General features: G+C 34.5%; 5 protein-coding genes across 5 annotated transcripts; 4 read left to right on the forward strand and 1 right to left on the reverse strand.

Annotated features, from left to right (window-relative positions):
- The first annotated feature begins 230 nt into the window (after positions 1-230).
- On the forward strand, positions 231-577 carry Tsp_11854 (conserved hypothetical protein). Its single transcript, XM_003372914.1, has 2 exons — positions 231-356; positions 434-577. Exons 1-2 carry the CDS (start codon positions 231-233, stop codon positions 575-577), a joined length of 270 nt encoding a protein of 89 aa, XP_003372962.1.
- Positions 578-703: 126 nt separating this feature from the next.
- On the forward strand, positions 704-3,288 carry Tsp_11855 (reverse transcriptase family protein). The gene is made up of 4 exons (XM_003372915.1): positions 704-1,240; positions 1,318-1,848; positions 2,044-2,297; positions 2,757-3,288. Exons 1-4 carry the CDS (start codon positions 704-706, stop codon positions 3,286-3,288), a joined length of 1,854 nt encoding a protein of 617 aa, XP_003372963.1.
- Positions 3,289-5,358: 2,070 nt separating this feature from the next.
- Positions 5,359-15,101, forward strand: Tsp_11856 (phosphoribosylformylglycinamidine synthase). Its single transcript, XM_003372916.1, has 31 exons — positions 5,359-5,549; positions 5,671-5,710; positions 6,522-6,627; positions 7,217-7,281; positions 7,906-8,213; positions 8,280-8,424; positions 8,517-8,640; positions 8,737-8,845; positions 9,007-9,085; positions 9,190-9,331; positions 9,456-9,468; positions 9,792-9,949; positions 10,100-10,363; positions 10,726-10,806; positions 10,865-11,008; positions 11,167-11,390; positions 11,442-11,489; positions 11,592-11,732; positions 11,787-11,891; positions 12,130-12,228; positions 12,494-12,674; positions 12,727-12,810; positions 12,870-13,031; positions 13,085-13,198; positions 13,252-13,403; positions 13,456-13,672; positions 13,976-14,179; positions 14,239-14,385; positions 14,435-14,584; positions 14,764-14,777; positions 14,808-15,101. The coding sequence occupies exons 1-31, from the start codon at positions 5,359-5,361 to the stop codon at positions 15,099-15,101; spliced, it is 4,305 nt and encodes a 1,434-aa protein (XP_003372964.1).
- Positions 15,102-16,871: 1,770 nt separating this feature from the next.
- Tsp_11857 (hypothetical protein) lies at positions 16,872-17,569 on the forward strand. Its single transcript, XM_003372917.1, has 3 exons — positions 16,872-16,953; positions 17,090-17,278; positions 17,373-17,569. The coding sequence occupies exons 1-3, from the start codon at positions 16,872-16,874 to the stop codon at positions 17,567-17,569; spliced, it is 468 nt and encodes a 155-aa protein (XP_003372965.1).
- An 87-nt stretch (positions 17,570-17,656) lies between these two features.
- On the reverse strand, positions 17,657-21,852 carry Tsp_11858 (putative arginyl-tRNA synthetase). The gene is made up of 8 exons (XM_003372918.1): positions 21,803-21,852; positions 21,595-21,753; positions 21,186-21,257; positions 19,743-20,002; positions 19,344-19,705; positions 18,523-19,197; positions 17,951-18,299; positions 17,657-17,880 (listed from the first exon to the last, which is right to left on the reverse strand). Exons 1-8 carry the CDS (start codon positions 21,850-21,852, stop codon positions 17,657-17,659), a joined length of 2,151 nt encoding a protein of 716 aa, XP_003372966.1.
- Between the last annotated feature and the right edge of the window lie 403 nt (positions 21,853-22,255).

The following is a 22,255-nucleotide window of genomic DNA, read 5'->3' on the forward strand; positions in this document are numbered from 1 at the left end:
TTTTCTCTCATTGTTCCTTGCCCACGCTATTTTATTAGACCGTCAAATCTTTGTCGTATTGGTTTTCATTTTATTTGGCCGTGAAGTCTTTGTCGTATTGGTTTTCCTTGTCTAATTGCTCAGTGAAGTCTTTGTCGCATTGGTTTTTTTTGTCTAATTGCTCATTGATTCAAACTCTTCAGTTGTGATTAAGATTTGACGGTCCAATAAAATAGCGTGGGTAATGACCAATGAGAGAAAAGCGGGACCGAGTAGTACCAAACCTGGCCAGAACAACCTCTGCTGACAACTGCCATGGACCATGGTTGTTGGAGCAACGACCTGAAGGTAGACTACCCGTGGCCATTGCTGGAGCCGTGGATGCACCCTAGGGAAGGGTGCGTACCTCTCCAACTGCTGAATCCGTCTGGAGATAGGGTAAACTATCCATCAGGGAAAGGCTGTGGCGACAATTGAAGCCGTTGACCAACTACCTTTGGGAAGATCCCCACAAACACACGCAAAGTTACAGACTGCAATCGAGAAGCTGCTTGATGAAGTAGCACAGCGAACCAGCAGCGAAAAGCTAGATAAGTGAGAGCGCTGCTCACTGATTTCGCTGATGCATTCTCAACCTATGATGGCGACATCGGCAGAACCACTCAGACGCAACATCATATCAACACAGGGGATGCCAAACCCAATACGCCAGTGCCCTTGCAGAATGCCGTGGCACTTTTGTGAACAAATGGACGGTTTGCTCACGGATATGATGAATAAACCGTCGACGTCGCCATGGACGGCTCCTGTCGTGCTGGTCAAGAAAAAGGATGGGAATCTAAGATTCTGCGTAGATTTCCGGAAACTCAACTTGGTAAGAAAGAAAGACAGCTATCCGCTACCGCGAATAGACGAGACGATCGATACGTTGGCCAGAGCAGAATGGTTTTCGATGTTGGACTTAACAAGCGGATACTGGCAAGTACCGGTGTCAAAAGAAGATACAGAGAAAACGGCATTCTGCACACCGAAGGGGCTCTATCAATTCAAAGTGATGCCATTCGTATTGTGCAATGCATCAGCGACGTTTCAGCGAGTGATGGACTTGACGCTGACTAGCCTCAAATGGAAAAAAAGGTTTAGTGTACTTAGACGACGTAGTGATCTTTGGGAGAACATTCCAGGAGCACCTCAACAATCTGGCAGAAGTACTGCAGCGCATCAGACAATCTGGCTTAAAATTGAAGCCAGTGAAATGCTGGTTATGCGCTAAAGAAGTACCATTTTTGGGTCACATAGTGTCCAGAGACGGCGTAAGAACCGATCCAAGCAAGACAGAGAAAGTGGTCATGGCCAACTCCAACCATCACGTCAGAGGTTTGCACCTTCTTTGGCCTTGCGAGCTATTACCGACGATTTGTGAAATCGTTTGCGAGCATAGCAAGACCCCTGCACCGTCTCACGGAACAAGGACGTCAATTCAGCTGGTCGAATGAAACTGAAGAAGCGTTTCAACGTCTCAAGCGAGCATTGACAACGGCACTAATTCTAGCGTTTCCACGTTTTGATATTCCATTTATTATAGATACTGATGCATCTGAAACCAGTATAGGAGCAGTCCTATCGCAAAAACACGACCCTGAAGGCGAACGTGTGATCACTTATGCAAGCAAAACACAGTCGAAGACAGAGAAGAAACAGCTGTTGAGCATCGTCTACTTCACTAAGCTCTTCCGACCGTACCTTGTTGCGCAGCAGTTCATCCTGCGCACTGATCATGACAGCCTGACGTGGCTGCGATATTTCAAAGAGCCGGAAGGTCAAGTAGCCAGATGGCTAGAGCACCTACAAGAGTACGATATGGAAGTGGTTCATCGCAGAGGATAATGCTGACGCAATGTTCAGAAGGCCAGAAGTGACGGAGGACAACTGGGATCAACCCACAATTGAAATGCCTTCGGCTGCAGTGAGAACGGCGGCCGTTTCACTATCGTCGAAGGAAGGCGCGTAGCCATTGGAGGCACCGCAGGATGAAAACATCGAATGTGTTATCTGATTTTTCAGGCGAGGACGGCGACCAACGGACAGCGAATGGTGGGAACTTCACAAGGACAGCTGAGACTTTGTGAAGCAATGGAAACATCTTCGGCTAAAGCCAGCCGGACTAGCGGTAGTCATAACCGGGAAGCCAACACGTTGGGTACCGCCTTACCATACCCGTCTGAGCATTCTGGAACAACTACACAGTGGAATCGGCGGCGATCATCTTGGTGTCAAGAAAACGGGAGAAAAAGTGAAGATACGCTACTTTTGGCCAGGTTGGTACCGTGACGTCAAGGCGTAGTGCGAAGGATGCGAAGCTTGCGCACGCAGGAAAACACCACCCATCGTGAACATGCCTCCAATGGAAAGTATAGTGGTGGGTAACCCAATGGAAATCGTCGCATTCGACATATTGGGACCTGTAACAAGATCGAAAAATGACAATAGCTACATCATGGTGGTGACCGATTATTTCACACGCTGGGTAGAAGCCTATGCATTGCCAAACTAGCAGGCGGAAACGGTTGCTCGCAAACTGGTGCAGCAATTCGTATGCCGTTTTGGCACACTAATGGAAGTGTTATCTGATCAAGGGGCACAATTCCAAGGTCGCCTGGTCACTGAACTCTGTAAGCTACCGGGTATCAAAAAATACGAACAACTGCCTACCACCCACAGGGCGACGGCATGGTGGAGCGATTTAATCGCACTTCTTACAATGATGCTCACGATAGCGATGGAGGAGGCACAAGACGACGACTGGGAAACGTGAATCCCACAGGTGTGCTTTGCCTACAATGCAAGCGTGCACGAAACCACAGGATACGCACCCTTCGAAATGATGTTTGGGCGCCCTCTGTGACTCCCAGTGGATGCAGCGTTCAACACGAACTTGGGGAACGCAACGACTACCAGCAAATATGTCGAAGAGGTGGCAGCCCACTTCCGAAACGCGTTCACGGCTGCCTGAAAACACAGTGCGGAGCAACAGATGCGGCTAAGGTATTATTACAATCAGAAGACAGGAAATCTGAACTACAAGACCACGAAGCAGTCTGGTTGTACTGCTCTATCAGCAAAAGCAAACAAAACAGGAAATTCACGACACCGTGGACACGGCCGTTCGAGATTATGGAACAAGTCTCCGGGGTAAATTATCGCATCCAGAGTATCAGAAATCCAATACGAACCCAGCTGGTGCATGCCAATCGCTTAAAGCGATGTAAATTGACATCTGCACAGCTCTTCAGCCTACGACAAAAATAAAACGAAGATAAGAAACAAGTTCGACGTGAACGGCAATCCAAGACCAAGCCCAGGATATATCGCCCACGACTGGTGTGGGCTGAAGAAGATCATGGATGGGATGGCACGTCAACACCAGCAATGGTAGCTCAGAGGCCGCAGCGGAAGCGAAACCCACCCGTGAGATACAACGATTACGTCGTTTATTGAGATCGTGAGGCGCGATTGCCAGAGAACACGGTCTTGTAATGGTATTCCGATCTCGACAACCTAACCATCAATAATCTAGAGTAGGAGATTTAATTTTGCATAAAGTGGCGTTGGCGTTGACGTGTTAGCGAGTTTAGTATTGTAGTGTGTACCCCCTTGCGTGTATGTTTTCACTTTATATAGTTATTCCTAACTGAATAAATGCATTGTTTCGTTAAATAAAAAGTTTGGTTTGTTGATAAAAGACGTAAGCGTAACATTCTTTTCACGCGCCATGCGAAGATATCAATCATTTTAGAAATTTAGTTTCACCGCAAAGGTTAATAAATACTCGTCGCCAAATATGTGAGATCTAGGTCACTTCTAGATTGAGTACTTTACTACAACAGACACACGCACCACACCAAAAAGGTACAACAACATGCCTACTGCATTTATCGGATATTCATGTGCAATTCTTATTTTTTTAATAGATTAAGTACATATGCTACATAATGTAAACCAACAACTCAGTTGACTAAACATTCAAGTTGCAATTGTTGTATTACGATGATAACCAAATATTCAACGGTACATACAGATCAAAAAGAACCTGTTGGATTTTGAAATCATTTTATTAAACAAAACTGAAATCTGATTAAGATATTTTTCATCTCAAATTCACTCCATTATGAGTGTGAGCATTATCTTGTTCTAGCACCGCGTATACTTTGCCGAAATACAGTCATTGTTAATTATCTTCGTCAGCAGGCAAGGAGCACAAATTGGTCTTTCATGTGCTGCCAAACTTTCATTTACATTGTTCAGAGTAAACAGTAACTGCGGAATATCAACGGGTTCGCTGCCTGGATCATACAGTAAGCTGTTTATTTGAGAAAACATCCACAGCGTTGTAAAAATTCCGGACCACCTCTGGCATTGCTCAGATTCTGCTTGAATTTGTATCTTTTGTATTTCAATGGCATCATAATGTTCAGAAAGATTAAAATGCCAGCTCTTCTAGAGTAGCATTTACTGACCTCACATTTTATGGAGATTCTGTGAAAAATTTCTCAGTTGTAGGTTAGCTGCTGCATGCATTGAAGTGAAATTGCTTTTGCCCAGCTTAGGTGAAATTTAGCTGCAGGGCATGTGTTAGTCTAGCCAATTTTTAGAAAATTGTTCGTGCTAGATGTTGACCTGGCTCAATAATCGCCGCACAACTTTCTTTTACGTTAAGCTAGTAGAGGCGGCTAGCTACGTTACCATTGTAAAAAGAAGTCAGTACGTGTCGAATTACGAAAGCAATCAATAATAAAGAAGTAAAAATTCACTGACATTTTTTACTGAAAGTAATTTGCAAATATTTCTTTACTTTCATAAAAATTGAACTAACGAATTTCATAACTGAAATAACCACATTACAAATCAATGTTTCTTACAAACCTGTAGATTGTTTGTAGCAACGTGATTACAAAACGCTACAATGCAAATTGTAATTCAGCAAGAAGATCAAATAATAAAAATAATTGTTTTATAATCTTGATATCATAGAAGTATAATTATTTCAACTGTATTTGCTATTCAGAAAATCCAGTTGATTGAAAATTTGAGACTGAAAAATTCTCTCTCACAGTGCCTTTTCTAACAGTTTGAATTCTTGCAAATATTTATTCAAATCTGCGAACATTAAAATAAATTATTTATTAGATGAAGACAAAACAATATTATTTGAACGATACAAATTTGAAAGTCTATACATTTTTGGTTTTCACACAATTATAATACATAATAATATAATTAAAATAATAGTGAATGAATAAGCATATGAGTAGTAGCAAATAATGATGATGGTGGTTATTCGGTAGTCATTTCAGCTGGAGTAGCACTGCCAAACAGAATATGACTATAGTGAGATTGCAAGAACTTTTCGTACAATGCTGCAGCTCCAAGGCAGGTTGGCATGAAAAGCCAAAGGAAGAAAATCCATTTAAGCTGCCAATAGAGTGGAAAAATGTGGTTAATGCTGTAAGCAAAAACATCAGTAATCGTAAACAATCCAAAAATCACCCAATAAAACATCCACTGCTTGCGTTTGTTTTTCTCATTTGATTCCATCTCTGCTAAAGTTTTCATCGCTGGATAGCCAAAGCAAATCAAATTGCACCACAATTCTGCTACGCTATGAGCATAAACCAAAACCAAATTAGTCAGACACAGCAAGAAGCATGCAGCTCCGGTGCGACGTCTACCAGTTCTTTTTTCATATTCACCAAATACTTTTCCAACTATTCCACTTTCGTCGTAAATAGCATCTTTAATACCATTGCAAATATCCTGGAACTTTTGGGCCATTTTCAAACAAACCAGAAAATACCCGCTCACTTGGATCTAGAAGAGCAAACTAACTGCTATTGTTATGAACTTTTTGATATGTACTTATGGATTTTAGTTTAAAGCGCGTTTAAACTTTCACTTTAAACATATTTTCACTTATGTTTCCTTGTTTAAAAAGCACATTAAAATTCAGACAAGAAAAATTATAATGCAATTCTGATGCATTTAAAAAGAGAAAAAATGCATTGATATCTTTGCAGGTAAGGCATTAATTGACTGTAAGAAGAATGAAATTAGACAGAAAACTATGAGTCAATAAAATTTGAGAAAACAAAAACAATGATTTAAGAATAAATTTTGAAAAATATAAAACATATTATATGGTTCATGTAGCAGTTAGATGTATTTAGCGGCATGATAAGCAGTTTATGATATTAGAATTTTGATTACAAGAAAACAGAAAGCAGAAACACGATGGTTAATTTATAGTAAAACTTAAATCTTCAGATATTGCTTATTTTATAAGTAATAAATTGTAATAAGCGTTTTGCATTTCTGTGAGATTTGCAAAGATAAAAAGAAGATTTTGCTCAAATCTGTTTGTTGGACAGGCGTAAATTTAATTTGTTTATTTTGTCAGCCAATTTGTTTTACTTTGATTTCATTTTTTGTGCAGCGGAAATAGATGTTCTTTAAAAGTTGCTTTTTGTAAAATCATAGCATTATAGAGTCAAGAGATTGTGATACTGATTTCAGCAGCTGCACAGAAGTGTAGTTTTGATGATTGTGAAAAGTTTTCGCTTTCTGTAACATTTCTAGTGTCGACTGCATATCGTTTGTACTTTTTCCCATTATGAATTAAACTGTGGTTCCATTGATGAAATTCACAGTTTAATGTCTTAGAGAGGAGACTGTGAGACGTTTTTGAAATAAATTAAATGAAACTGCACCAATATTGAAAAATAGTAAATAAGCCTTACTACGTCACATTAAGATTTATCTACAATATTATGCTAGCTTATTGTGCACATTATTTAACAAATTCTGGAAGTCGTCCCATAAAAAGCAATATATGTTACGTTGATTAGAAACGATCCCACCACGGATGAATTCTTGTTAGTGCAGTCCAGTTAGTGAAGAAATTTAGTCAGTTCTCTCATTCTGAATTGCAGGTGCAATAATTTAGAAAAGAAGTTAAGCATAAAAAAAAGAATTACTTAAATTTGAATCTAATACAACGAAAAATAATGAAATTATTTTATCCAACTTTCAAGATTCTTCAAAAAAATATGTTTTAGAAGTTATAAAATTTTGAAATCTAATACATTGTTTCATTAAGGCAGCTAATAAAATTAAAATCTATATATTTTGATGAGAGGCATTTGAATGTGCTTTTTTGAGTAATTTATTTTTTCATTTCAAGCAACAGCAGTTATTAACATAACTTCTATTGTTAATTGTATTGGATTGGCAAAATTGCTTTCCATTGTAAGAACAAACTTTTAACACAATATGCTCTGTTCCATATCAAAATCTTTTACAAGTTTATAGTGCTAATGCAAAAAGAAAAACCTGTCTGTCATTAATTAACTTATATGATTTAATTTCATTTAATTATTGTATCATGCTAAAGTTTTCAGTTTAATGAAAAATTTTATATTTGTTTAGGGTAATGCAAATTTTCTTAAAGTTTAAATGCTTTGTAAAATGTTAGCCTAAAGTAAATTATGCAGAGGTAATATACAGTGTAATAAACTAATAAATTGAATTTCATATTCTATAAGTTTTCTTGTTTGTTTGACAAATTTTATTATAATAGTAATAGTTGAGCAATCCCAGAAAGCAGGTTACTTATCTTTCTGCTATTACTATATTATAAAAATCTATGTAATGTGTTAAAATTTATTTAATTGCTTTTAACGTATGTTCTACAATTGTCTCATTTTGTTTTCTGATTTAGTATTTGTAATTTGTTATGTGGAATGAAAATGTAAAATTTTTACTTCTTTGTTAGAAGTAAAATTGAAATACGTTGTTTAGTCGCATTAAAATTTTTATGAGAATTAAGGATACGATTTTTATTTATTTCCATTAAATTATTCAAAATTGTAGACTGTTATAAAAATGCCAAATCAAACGGTTTTCCGTTTTTATCACTGGCAAATAAATGAGCAGTTGGGCAATGAAATATTGAAAAAATTGCTGAACGACATGCTTGAAGGAGAAAATTTATCAGTTGAATCTGTTAGATGTGAATTTACCTTTTGCGTTGTCAGTACAAAAAGTTCGATTACAAACGAAGAGATAGCAAAGCTGAAATGGTTGATTGAAAGACCATTCAATATGGAAACGCTTGCAGCCGAATCTGCATTTGCCTACACCAGACCAGAAAATCGCGTGATAATAGAAATTGGTACTAGGTATTGTGATATATACTTATATCATTGTTGTTATGATTTTATTATTTAATTTAAATTGTTTTGCAGACCATATTTAGTAACACCTTTCAGTATTAATGCAGTTGTGGCTTGCAAGTTGGCGGGTCTGAATTTTGTTTCACGACTGGAAAAAACAAGACGGTATTGCATTCATTACAACCGTGGAAAACTGTCACTTCCAATAAGAAGAAAGGTATTACTATTTCTTATATTTTTTAAAATAAATTTGCATATGCAATTTCACAATTAAAACACAGTTAAAATGTTACATTTAAATGCTTTCAGATTTTAACTGCTTTGCATGATCGAATGACTGAATGCGAATACACTTCAGATGTTGTAGATTTTGGCACAAGAAGAGAAAGACAGAAAGTACAAGAAGTTGAAATCATGATTGATGACAAAGTTGGTTTGGAGTTTTTTAATAAAAAAAAAGGTATAATAACGCTAAATGCTTCAATTTGCTACTTTTGTAACGCTGCATTATAAATAGCAAATATTGTAGATCTTACTATAGAAGACGAAGATATAAAATATATGCTACATTTATTCAAATATAAACTAAAACGAAATCCTACCGACGTGGAAATTTATGATCTGACACAAAGTAATAGGTAGGAAATTTATTTTATGAATATAAATTCTTAGCTGATTATTTGCAATTAATTAATCAAGCCAATTCTAAGATTTGAATATATTTAATTTATCTGTCAGCAGTTTTGTTGCAGATTGAAGTCGATGTAAGTTGATTCTGATTCAATGATTCTCGTTTCAGTGAAGTCTGTCGTCACTGGTTTTTCAAAGGAAAATTAATGGTGGAAAATGAATTGCAACCAATATCAATGCTCCAAATGGTTAAAGATACCCAGTTATTTTCCAGACAAAATAGTATTTTGAAATTTTCATATGGTGGCAGGTAATTTGTTCAATGAAGTTATTACTAATTTATTATTATTAGTATTGTTCTTCTGATAGTGTGATTCGAGGTCTTAACGTATTGCAAATGCGACCAGTAGATCCAACAGAAGCTTCTGAATTCCAAATTTTTCCAGTATTGTCTCACATAGTCCTCGCGGCAGAGACTAATAATTTCCAAGCAGGTAACCTTTAAATGTGCTTTACTAAATGACTTTGCTGTGAAACTATGTGACATGTAAAAAAATAGCTACATGGGCAAAGGTTCAGAGAATAAGCATTTGAAAGTTGTTCTTGAATTAATTGCAGTGATAGTGTTCAAGTTTATAGACATGAATGCTGGCAGTAACAGATTTTTACAAAATTAATAAAGGTTTCCATTTGGGATTGCGTATGTAAAGTAACTGATGCACTGAATAATTCAACTTAATATTTTTAAGTATAACAGATATATCTCGATAAAATACATTTTAAGCACCTTGTGCTTTATTTTACTTTAAAATTATCATATGCATTATTGTTATTAAATCATAGTAACGTTTAATTATTATTCATTTTATTTTTCTATGTGATGAACATTAAAAGTTTCTCAATTGTTTGCAGTTTTAATTTTAAGTATTTACATCATTAAGATTTTTTTGTTAGTTTCTCCCAAGAATTTGATGCTGATTTAGGGATATGCCCTTCAACTGGTGCTGCTAGCGGTACCGGAGGTCGCATTCGAAATGTTCATGCTACTGGAAGAGGTGCATATGTAGTTGCTGCTATATTTGGCCTTGCCTTTGGAAATTTGAATGTTCCAGGTAACCGGTGCTTGTTAACGTATAGAATTTGTAGTAATAATTGCAAAAGAAATATGTTATAAAACCTGTATCACTTCGTTATAATTATTGTGCTCATTAAAAATAAAACCAAATTTATTTCAAAAGATAATCAAAACTGCTTTATAATAGGGCATCGTCTTCCTTGGGAACGATGCAATCATGCTGAGTCATGTACCTTTGCATCTCCTCTTCAAATATGCGTTCAAGCAAGTGACGGATCATCAGAATATGGGAACAAATTTGGCGAGCCAATAATTTGCGGATTTACAAGATCCTTTGATCAATACGTCAATGAACTTGCATGTCGTTATGCTTATTTGAAACCAGTGATGTTTTCTGGTGGTGTTGGAAGAATTGATGAGATCAATATTGAAAAACTAAAACCTGCCCCAGGTTGTGTTGTTGGACTTATTATTGTCAGGATACTTATATTTAATGTATTGTATAGCATTTTTAGAATAATTCTGAATTTTTAGTTTTTAATGAGATATTTTGTGTTGAGTGATACGTGAATTCAAAGTAAGGATAGCATTAGGTTTTTATTAAAATTTGCAATTTAATTCTGTTATACGTTATAAAAATTTAATATAATATAATCTCTTTTCATTTCTTCACTTCACTTACTTTATAATAATGTTAAACCTACTTCTTTTTAATCAATTTTTCATTTAGTTTTTTAATATGCATAACTAATGAGCCATTATAAACTTGACATATTAAAATTCTTTTTTTGATCAGTTTATAAAAATTTTAAGGCATGCTAATTGTTAAACTTGGTGGTCCTGCTTATCGCGTGAGTCTTGGAGGAGGAACTTCATCAACAATTGAAATCCATGGTAATGTGTTGCAGTTAGTAATAGCAACACTGATATTAGAATATAAAAATTACTTCAGGAAACGGCTGCTTGCAGTATGAGGCAGTTCATCGCGGTGATCCTGGTATGGGTCAAAAGCTCAATAGAACAATCAGAGCGTGCTCAGAGCTTGGAAGAAACAATCCAATAATATCAATTTATGATCAAGCAGCTGGCGGAAATGGTAATTTCAGTTTAAACATTTTCAGTATGAAAACAAAATATTTAAACACTGATGAATGTTAATATTCGACATTTTTTGCATTTCATGACTTTCCAATGCATAACAATTATTTATACCGCTCATTCAAAAGTGTCATTTTTATGTTTCCATTTATTTAGGCAATGTGATCAGAAAGCTAATTGAACCATATGGCGCTTCGATTGAATCAGATAACTTTAGTTTGGGAGATTCTTCACTCAGTATTCAGGAGTTGTGGAGTTCTGAATATCAGGAATCAGATGCTATTTTAATGAATCCGAAAAATATCCCACTAATAGAAAAAATTTGTCAACGAGAACGCTGCCTATACAATGTAGTGGGAAGTGTAACAGAAAGCGAAAAGGTAAGATAAAATCGTTTATTGCATGATAAAGCGAATATTTTATATTTTTAGCTGTTGGTGAAAAATTTTCATGATGCAGCAGATTCGTTTGAGTTACCTGTTAATTTAGATTTAGCTCTTGTCAAACCTTACCACAATCATCAAGCAAGTATTTTCATTATCTGAATGCACTTCTTTTGTAATTATTTTAGTTTTTTTCAGAAAAGTTTCATCTTGAGTAAAACCGTGCGTTCAGCAACACAGATATTAAGAAAATTTTCTTTGGATGCCCCCATTCAGACTGCGCTCAAAAGAGTATTACTTTTGCCGTCTGTGGGAAGTAAGAATTTTATTACCAACAAGGTAATATGAAAAATTTTGGGTATTTTTTAAAGATTATTTATCTTTTATCTTTAGGTTGATCGAAGTGTCACTGGCTTGGTTGCGCAGCAGCAGTGTGTTGGTCCTTTTCACACTCCTGTAGCTGACGTAGCTGTTACAGCATTATCATACTTTGAAACGGTAAATGCACTGAGCATCAATATTTTATCAGTCATATTGTTATCAATATTTTTCATTCAATTCTACTGCCAAATAAATTTCTTTAGTAAAATAGCAAGTTTTTATATGCTTTTAATTCTGTTTGCTGATTATATACAATAAAAAAATCTTATTTCCACAAGCTTATTTAAATTTAAAAAAATTTTTCAATTATTTTTTAGATCAATTGCATTAAAAATTATAATTTAATTTTTTATAGGTTGGCGCAGCAGTAGCTGTTGGGGAGCAGCCAATTAAAATGTTGATCTATCCGGAAGTCGGTGCTCGTTTGACTGTAGGAGAATCCCTAACAAATTTAGTTTTTGCAAAAATAACAAATTTGGAAGTAAAAATTATTTATTTATTAATTTTGCTTTAATCTTAATGTAAGTTGCATTTTATTCAGAATGTTAAATTTATAGAGAATGTGTATAATTTGTTTCAAAGTAATCATTTTTGCATAGTTGCCAATGAAAATAAGTATGCTCTGCTTTCTTATTCAAAGTATGAAAATAATGTAAACTAAGAATTAATTGGGAAAAGGTAATTAAGAATAAAGTACAACTTTTATGTCAATTGTTCAGGACGTAAAATGCAATGCCAATTGGATGTGGCCTGCAACTTCACCCGAAGAAAGATATAGAATGCTTGAAGCTTGCGATGCGATGTGCAAAGTAATGAACAAACTTGGAATTGCCGTAGACGGTGGAAATGAATCATTATGTCTGGAAGCAGAAATTAACGAAGAAGTCGTTAAAGCACCGGGTAAAAAATGTACATGGAAATTACGTTTTCAAATTATTTTATTTTGTCACAGGAACATTGGTTATAACCAGTTATGCGCTGTGTACTGATATTACTAAAACAGTAACTCCAGATTTAAAATGTACTACAGAAGACGGTAAAATGGATAGTTAAAATACACAAACATTTACTTAATAGGTATATTTAAATATGTAGGATGCTTGATTTTGGTCCGGTTTGCATCTTTGTTTGATTCTTGGCGTCTTGGAGGTTGTGCAATTGCACAAGGATATGGTCGCACAGGATGTGACTCTCCAGATTTGGATAATGTTGAACAGTTTAAATCAGCTTTCAGAATTACTCAAAGCCTTATTTCAGGTATTTTATGCATGATTCATTTAAAACAATTTTACCCACTTTCAAACTTTCAGATAGAGTGATTTCTGCTGGCCATGATATCAGCGATGGAGGACTAATTGTTTGCTTGTTGGAAATGGCATTTTCTGGTGGTCGCTCCATTGTTATAGATCTTCCATTTACAGAAAGTAATCAGAAGTAGCTGCTTAGATGTCTTTTTTGAGAATTAATAGCCATTTAGAGCCTATAAATCTTCTGTTTTCTGAAGAACTTGGCATTGTAATTGAAGTATCACAATCAAATCTTGATAAAGTATTAAATGATTTTCATGCTGCTAATGTTCCTGTTGCTTATATTGGCAAATCTAAAAGCCTTACAGATGAAGAACCAATGGTAAAAAAATTTACATTATTTTATAGAAATAATTTTTAGAAATTTCTTTTAGATTGAAATAAAGATAAATGGAGATGTAGTGCTTGCCGGTAGTGTACAAAGCTACAGATGCACATGGCAAGAGACTAGTTGTCGGCTTGAAAAATTGCAATGCAATCCAATTTGTGTGGAAGAAGAGGTGTTTCGGCTTAAATTAAAGTTGCCGAAGTATGAAATGCAATCTTTGATGGAAATTCCAGCTGTTTCACAGCATGCCACTGTAAAGGATGGTAAATTTAAAGTTGATTTTTAATGTATTATGATGTAAATAATATTTGTGATGTGAATTTACGCATGGTCGACTTTTGACTGCATTAATGGAATAAATACATTTATAATTTGCAGATATGATGGCAATGTACAATAATTAATAAGCAAATGAAGTGAAGAAAAATTTACACCCCTTAGTGTGAAACAACTCTTAACTTTCATTTACAGAGATTCATTTATCAAATATACAGTTTTCCATATTACATGAAATTAAATATCTGTATAAATATATAAAATATTTCATTATTAACGTGTTTGTTTAGCATCGACTCCATGCGTCGCTATTCTCAGAGAAGAAGGTACTACTGGAGATCGTGAAATGGCTGCCGCTTTCATGTGTGCAGGCTTTAGAGTCTGGGATTTATCTATGCAAGACTTAATTGATAATAATATATCTCTGAATAACTTTCAAGGGATAGTATTTCCTGGGGGATTCTCTTATAGCGATGTTTTAGGGGCATCAAAAGGTAATTTTCACTTTTGTGACAATTCTACTTAAGAAAGTTAAAGCTTTTTCCATTTTCAGCATGGGCATGCAGCATTTTATATCATCCAAAAGTCAAATATCAGATAGAACAGTTTTTGCAACGTCGAGACACTTTCAGCTTAGGAGTTTGCAATGGCTGCCAGTTGATGGCCACGCTTGGTTGGATAGGTTCTAACGAAGCCATGGGTAAGCTTCGCTTTGAATGTATGAATTTTTTCAATTTGATTTTATTTAGGAAGAAGTGTGCAAGCAGTATCTCTCGAACAAAACATTTCTGGACGATTTGAGTCTAGATTTGCCACAGTGCGAATTGAAAGAAGTCGATCTATTATGCTGAGAGGCATGGAAAATTCTGTATTAGGGATATGGATTGCCCATGGAGAGGGTAGGTACTTTAAAATTAGACGTAAATTACAAAAACAATTTCATATTTTATTACTGCATAAGTAATAACTTGATTTGAAAATACACAATTATGTATATAATTTCGTTATTAATGAATAATTTAAATCAGTTTACTTAAAATAATGAAAAAATTAAATATTTACAATATATTGTTTTCAGATTTGTCGTATTTGGTCATATTTTTATTTTAAGGTCGGTTTCAGTTTAGAGATGATTTAGCATACGCTGCAGTGGAGGTTAATCATTTGATCGCTCTCCGTTATGTTGATTGGGAAAATGAAATTGCATTAGCATATCCGTACAATCCTAACGGTTCTCCAGGTGGAATAGCGGCAATATGTTCAGCTAATGGAAGACATTTGGCTATGATGCCTCATCCTGAACGATCTTTCATGACCTGGCAATGGCCATATTGGCCTTATGAGCATGCCCCTGTCAGCCCATGGTATCACATGTTTAGAAACGCTTACGAGTGGTGTTTGGAAGTTCGCTCTTAGCATTAGCATTAATTAGTGCTAAGTAGTGAAGTCTTTCTTATCTTTGCATTTTTCATTATCTATTTCAAATCAGTTTTATCAAATTAAAGCTTTTCATTCTCAAATTATACTGAAAATTGCATGGCACAAGTGGCACAGGTTATTCTCGCAATCACTGATCATAAAGATTAGCTAATAAAACAGCAGAAGTCATTAGCCAATTACCGATCAAACGCCGTACAGCCTATCAGCGAACAGCCAATCACAAAATTGTGGCCAAATTCATGCAGGTAAACGATGAACAAACCTAGTCTAATGCCAAAATCAACGTATTAATAAGCATATACTATAGAAGGAATCAATAAAGGCTGAAAAATGTTAGTGAAATTGCATAAGAGTGAACCGATACAACTCAATTCAATAATTCTGACAAATCCATGCATAAATTATCGATCAAATGAATTCCAATGATCAAATTAATTTCCGAATTGCTAAACTTAATTCAGGAATAGCATATCAAACAAAAGAAAGGATTAAGTTCCAAAAATAAGTAAAATTAAAACCCCAAATTGCGCTTTTTCATCTGGGTTAAAATTGACTCGGCTTTAGTCATCAGATAGACAAAAAATACTTTAGTCATTCAAAGGTTAAATAGATGTAGTCGACGCCATAAATCTTCATATCTGCCGCTGTGTGGAGTGAAAAATCTTGAACGGCCTTTCTTCTTTACACTGTCTCTTTCCTTCTATCAGCGTTATCAAAAGCTTTCACATGAAATAGAAAAAAGATGAAAGTTAAAATGAAATGCTACAAAACGTTCTTTAATCCATTGTTCCATTTCACTGTCCTTTTAAGACCTCCAGATAAGCGTACTAAAAGGATTCTATTGCATCTTGAAATTTTAATAAACATTTAAATGCTTATACTGATTTGAAGAATGATGCATGCGCATAACAACAAGTGCATTACATTCTAGTAATAGCATGAATCTAAGCATACGTTTTTATTACTTTTCAAACGGATTTTTTACTTGAAATTAAAATTTAATCACAACTACATTTTCATGAAGATTGTTATACATACAAAAACAAATGCTGAATATAAATATACTGCATTGTACTGATGCTCTTTCAGCATGGTAATATTAGGTTTAATTTATTATATTAATATTTCCAATGCATCTGAATATTTTTCTATTATGACTAATTTGATTATTTTACATTTTACTTTCAAATAAATTACACATTTGATAACTGAATATATAAACTAATCACTGGTTACAATTGTATACATTAATTTGTTTGTTTAAAATTATTATTTGTGAAAATTCATATTAGAAAACGACCATGAAGAAAAGCGTTATTTTAAGAGTCATTTAATACATTTTTCTATTTGCCTTCATGTATAAATTATTGTATTAGTTATTAAATTAAAAATCGACTGAATATACAATGAAATTGTTAATGCATTTTATCAAAGAATAAAAGTTCCTTGCTAAATCACCAAAGTGACCAGCGTGCAGTTGTAGTTGCAGTAAAATATTTACTCTTTCTTATACTGAGCAGTCGATGTGAAACTGATTCCACGCTAAATAGTCAAATAAACTTATTTCAGCTGGTCTGCTTGTTTTAGCTTTAGCTTCAGCTTTTCAAGCACGCAAATTATACTCAACTGTACACTATCACAGCAATACTAAGCGGCAAAACTTGAAAAGCTGATCACTCAGGTTAGTCACGACATTCTGAACTGCATTTCATCCCATGCGACTTTGCAACATTATTTACAGCAAAAATGGTGCCCAGGAAGAGTAATTTCAACGTAAACTTTTGTCGAATTGAACTATTAATTTCAGTTTTAGCTTTTCTACTTCGAGGTGAATATTTATCTAAAAATTTAAATTATTTTATTTAAACATGAAATGAAGAATATCTTTTGTTTTTGGTAATATGCCATTGAAAAAACAACATATATTAATATTGTCGATTATTTGAAAGTATAATGATTTTCAGGTTTTAATGGACAATGGATTGAACCAGTCAAATGTTTAGATTATATTAGTTCATCTATATGTTCCGGTATTTTGAAAGTTTACGGCGAAGACAGATGTAGAATAGATTTTTTATTTGGTCGTTATCAGTGTTGTTGGACATGTGCGGCGACGCTTGGAATTCCAATCGATAGCTTAGGTCGATTCAACGGTAAGCTATTAAATTTCAAACTCGCGTACAAGAAGTTTTATTATTTACCTGAAACATTGTAATATAACATGAAAAATGTTTTTCCTTTTTACAGATCAACAGGGATTTTATTTCTATCATCCTGGATGTCCAAATAACGTTAGAGATGCTATTGACGCGCTCGGCTCCTCCTCTACTCAATGGTGTATGCATTGGAAAGAAAAGAACAACGGAATGAACTGTTATGAACCACTTTTTCAATATAAATGTTATAAAACATGCAGAGTGAAATGCGGAGCATTTTCAGATTGATTACTTGTTGTATTTAATGATAAAAATAAGCAATAAAGCAATTCAAATGTAAATTATGTATTATTTCAAAAGCACAACAAAAAACACTTAAGGATTGTACATAATTTTCCGATTGCGAATTTCTTCCATATATTTTTCCACTGTTTTCCAGCCGCAAAGTTTTTTCGGAAAACGAGTAACCTGCTGTGGTGGATCACCTTCTTGCAACCGCACAAAAACATTACTGTAACGGTATTTCACAATACCCCATCGTTCCAATGCATGCCGCCGTACACCTTTCACAATGAGACTATTTCTGGCAAACGCTTCAGCTATAAAAAGAACACAGAATAATTTTCTCATCAAAGTCAATTCATTGAATCATGTCCATTTTGTAATTACCAATCCAAAGATTTGCTTTCTGCTCTATGCAGTGTTCACTGCTGGCTTTCTCTTGCGCTTCCAACAAAATCTCTTTCATGATTGTCGCTCCTTTGCGTGGCGTGTGATCAAGTTGAAGGAGAGCATCGTCAATCCTGAGACCCTGTATCATCTGACATACGTACCACATTCTTTTCGCACTGTATCTCACATTTTCACGATAATGGAAAACTTCACCAACTTTCGACTCGCAATGCGGAGGCCAAATTACATTATCATAATATTGCCATTCGTCAATGGATATGCCGTTAGTTTTACGGGTCAAATCCCATTCTGGAGCTACGAATTCATGCTTCAATCGGATAGGAGGCTGTTGGATATTCAAGAAAAAATGAACCTGCGACAAAGATGCAGAATAAATGCTGCAGCAACATCTTGAAGAACGAATATAATTTACCACATTTCTAAATACACTCATTCTGAAAGAATAAAATCACATAAGTACAATAACAAAAGCAAACTAACAAAACAAAGTATGTTCAACAAATGAATAACTGTACATTAAATTCAAAACGTGCTAAAAGAGATCAAACTTTATTTAATGGCTGAATTCCCAAAATATGCAAACAATGATGCAGGGTCAGTTGAGCAGTTTTGAATAAAAGCAAACGTGCCCGTGCTACGTCGGCGGGAGCGTTGGCAACGTGAAGCCGCTTGTGTGCCACATTAGCTGATTTGCACAATCGAAACAAATAATGCACTAACGGATATGGCTCAAATTCGTCTAAACAACGACGCAACGACTGCGCCAAAAATTCTGGAGCCAAAATTTCAGCTAAACATTTCGCTTCCGATTCGTGCAGGCTTTGCAAATCATTGCAATCAGCGTCCAATAGGTCATTTTGCCCACCATCGACAAGAGAAGATAATCTTGCATAGGTTGCCTGAAGAGAATATCCCGTTGCACCTTTAACATTCAAAACTGAATCCCAACAAAATTTATAATCAATAATTCGACGCAGTTTGAAGTCGTTCACGATGAGTGCACTCAGCACTAACTGTTGGCAAACGCTTTCATATTCAAATGGTAGCACTTTAGTTGTAGAAGCATTTTCCAAAACGGTTTTAGCTTTCAACTGACCTTGTTTCAGAAGCTCATCCGCTTTAACACCTTTTCCTTGACGTGTACTGGTATTCAAAATTCTACCAAATTTTATGTGCTTAATCCTTTCAGCAAAGCTTGGATAACCTGCTGCTGACAACACTAACTGAATACAAAAAAATACAGTTATTTGTTTAAATATAATATGTGAAATTAATAATCTGTTTAAAAAAAATTCAAATTAACTAAAATATTAAATAAGCAAAAGTTAAACTTTCTGCAATGCATAAATAAATTTTGAAAAGTGCTTACTTTCAGATTTTCAAAATGTTGATGCTGACCACTGTCCACAACATAATATATGCAGTCGGGTTGGTATTGTTGAAAACGAAGAATTGCCGCCGCCAAATCGCGAGTTAAATACAACGTAGTGTTGTCACTTTTGCACAAAGGTATAAAATGACCTTTCGACACTATGCCTCTCACTCCTTCTCTGTTCACCGTGATAAGACCATTTTTTGTCAATGTATGAATTAATTCTTTCGCATTTTGAAAAAATTGCGATTCTCTTTGCCAAATATCGAAATGAACATTCAAAGTTGAATAAGTCTGTTTCAATTCAGCCATACTCGCGGAACAAATTGATCTCCACAAAGCTGTTTCCTCTGACTCACCTAAACAAAAATTTATTAACATTAATAGCTGATAAACCATGATATGTGCAGAAATAAACACCCGATTCCAACGCTGTAACAAAATGTCGAGCAAATTCCGTTATTTCACTATCAGAGAGACTGTCATGATTAGCAGTGACGTAAGCGTTGGCATAATCAGCCAAGCTGAATGCTGTTGAGCTCTTTCCAATTTTTCTCAAACCGGAAGCAATCATTCCAAACTGGGTTCCCCAATCACCAAGGTAATTTACTGAGATTACATCATGTCCAGCAGATTTCAACAAATTGACAAGAAATCTGAAAGCAAAAATTTTGAAATCATGTTAAACTACTTACTTCAACTAGCCTGCCTAGAAGAGTGGAACGCAAATGGCCAACGTGAAATGGCTTGGCAATATTTGGCGAACTGTATTCAACAATGTAATTTTGCTTTGGTAAATTTTCAATAAAAGCTGAAACGAATTTGTCTTTATTTGTATTTTTTAAAATTTCCAATGTCTTTCTAAAATGCATGCCGGCAGTTGACAGTTGCACAAAAATAGCTTCTTACGAAATGCAGCTAATAAAATGCATAAAATTAAATTGAAATCTAAAATATGTGCATTTATTCATACGATTTACCTCGTTTTTACTTGTGAAAATTTTCAAATAACAAAAAAAGATGCTGCATCCAAAGATATACTGTAGTATAATTAAGTATAATAAAATGTAATTAAAACTACAAGAGTAAAATTAACTGCAGCAGAAGCTGATTTATATATATATAATTATTTATTTAAAATGATATCATTATTAATTATTTTTAATAATAAAGGAAAATATTCTAGTAGAATAAGTAAAATAAAGTCGAATGCATGAACCATAAATTCATTTCTCCAAATTTTAATTCAAAATAGTTTGCATCTGCAATAAAAATTTGTTAGATTTTGGATTCCGTCAGAAATTAATCTGGTTTTAGTCATTAACTTTTGAGAACATACGCTGAACATTACAGATCTATTACATTTTCATATTTTAGTCTTTGTTTAATTTATCACATATTCTTAGATATTGTTATTGAAACATACTGTAAACAATTATTCTTGATAACATATGTACTGTAACTAAATTTGTGGTTAAAAAAATTTTATAATTAAAGAAATGTTAATACTATAAATTCATTTATTAAAATTATTTATTGATTATATCTGTAAGTAATTTTCTACCTTTTAGGCAATGTTTGCTGGTAAATTATTTCACAGATTACTTTACACAAAAATGTCACTGGGAAAATTGAGATGTGCTATTTGTTATCGAAAATGCATTTCCATCAGTGCTTTGTTGGAAAACCATGGAGCAGCACAAACAGATGTTAATAAGCAGAACGCATGTGTTTTGCCACATTGGGTAAATACGCAGAATTCTATGAAAATTTATGAAGCTAAGAGTATGAATGAATTATGGGAAATTTTTGATGAAAAGGAATTAAGCAGTGGTGAACTTGTGAGTTTTTTGAACTGCTTGTGCAAGCTGTCCATAAATGGCACCGCAACTGATGAATTCAAACATCGATCTGATGTAATTTGTCAGAAAATATTTAATCGGCTTAATCAGTTCAAGAGTGGAGATTTTATTATAATATTTCGCTGCCTTTTAAAGCTGAATGTTTCGCCTGAACATAAGATTATTCAAATTTTGGAACAGCAACTGCTACGATGCTTGCATTTACTGAGTGTTTCATCATTGATTTCACTGGTGTGCTTTCATTTTCCATTTGCTACATCTGATGAAAGCAAAATTTTTCAAAGGGAACTTGAAATGGCATTGTTCGATAAGATTGATAGCATAACAAGTTTTTCTTCTTTACTTGAATTATGGACATTTTATGGGACAGATTATAATTGGAAAACCGCATTACAATGTAAAATGCTAAAGTTAACTGGCGAAGCATCTCTGGATGAATTATTAAAAATGCTGCTGCACTTGGCGGATCGTAGCATTCGAATTCCAAAAGTTGTTGATAGTAATTTATTAAGAATTTATAATTTGCAAAAAGAAAACGGCCTGAACTTAAATCAAGCAATATCTGTTCTTAATTCTATGATGAAATTGAATTACTTTAAGCTAGACTTGGTAAACGCAGCTTGCGATGTTTTGAAGGACAACATCTTGAATTTAGACAATGTTAATTCTATCAATGAAATTGCTTACATTTTTGGATCAATGAAACTCAGAGATGAAAGCATATTAAATTTGCTTTGTGAATGGTTCACCACCAGACTAAATAGTCTTGCTGTTTCTGATTTATTTCAACTTGTTATTACACTTGCTCAGTGTAATTTTGAAAATTCTATCTGCAACAAGATTTCCAATTATTTGGAGAATGCTGATGGTAGAAATTCAAATGCTTGGTTAAATGTAGTTTGGAGTTTGTCCATTCAAAGAAACCTATCTTCAAAATTAGCTTCTACTGTTTTAAATTCGTCGTTTACATCAAAATTTAAAGGTAGGAAATTCATTGTTATTTTAGAATTTTGTTTTTATGAAAAAAATTAGCAATGTTTTCTGCAG

Source organism: Trichinella spiralis (assembly GCF_000181795.1).
Source record: "Trichinella spiralis strain ISS 195 chromosome Unknown Scfld7, whole genome shotgun sequence".
Lineage (NCBI taxonomy): Eukaryota > Metazoa > Nematoda > Enoplea > Trichinellida > Trichinellidae > Trichinella > Trichinella spiralis.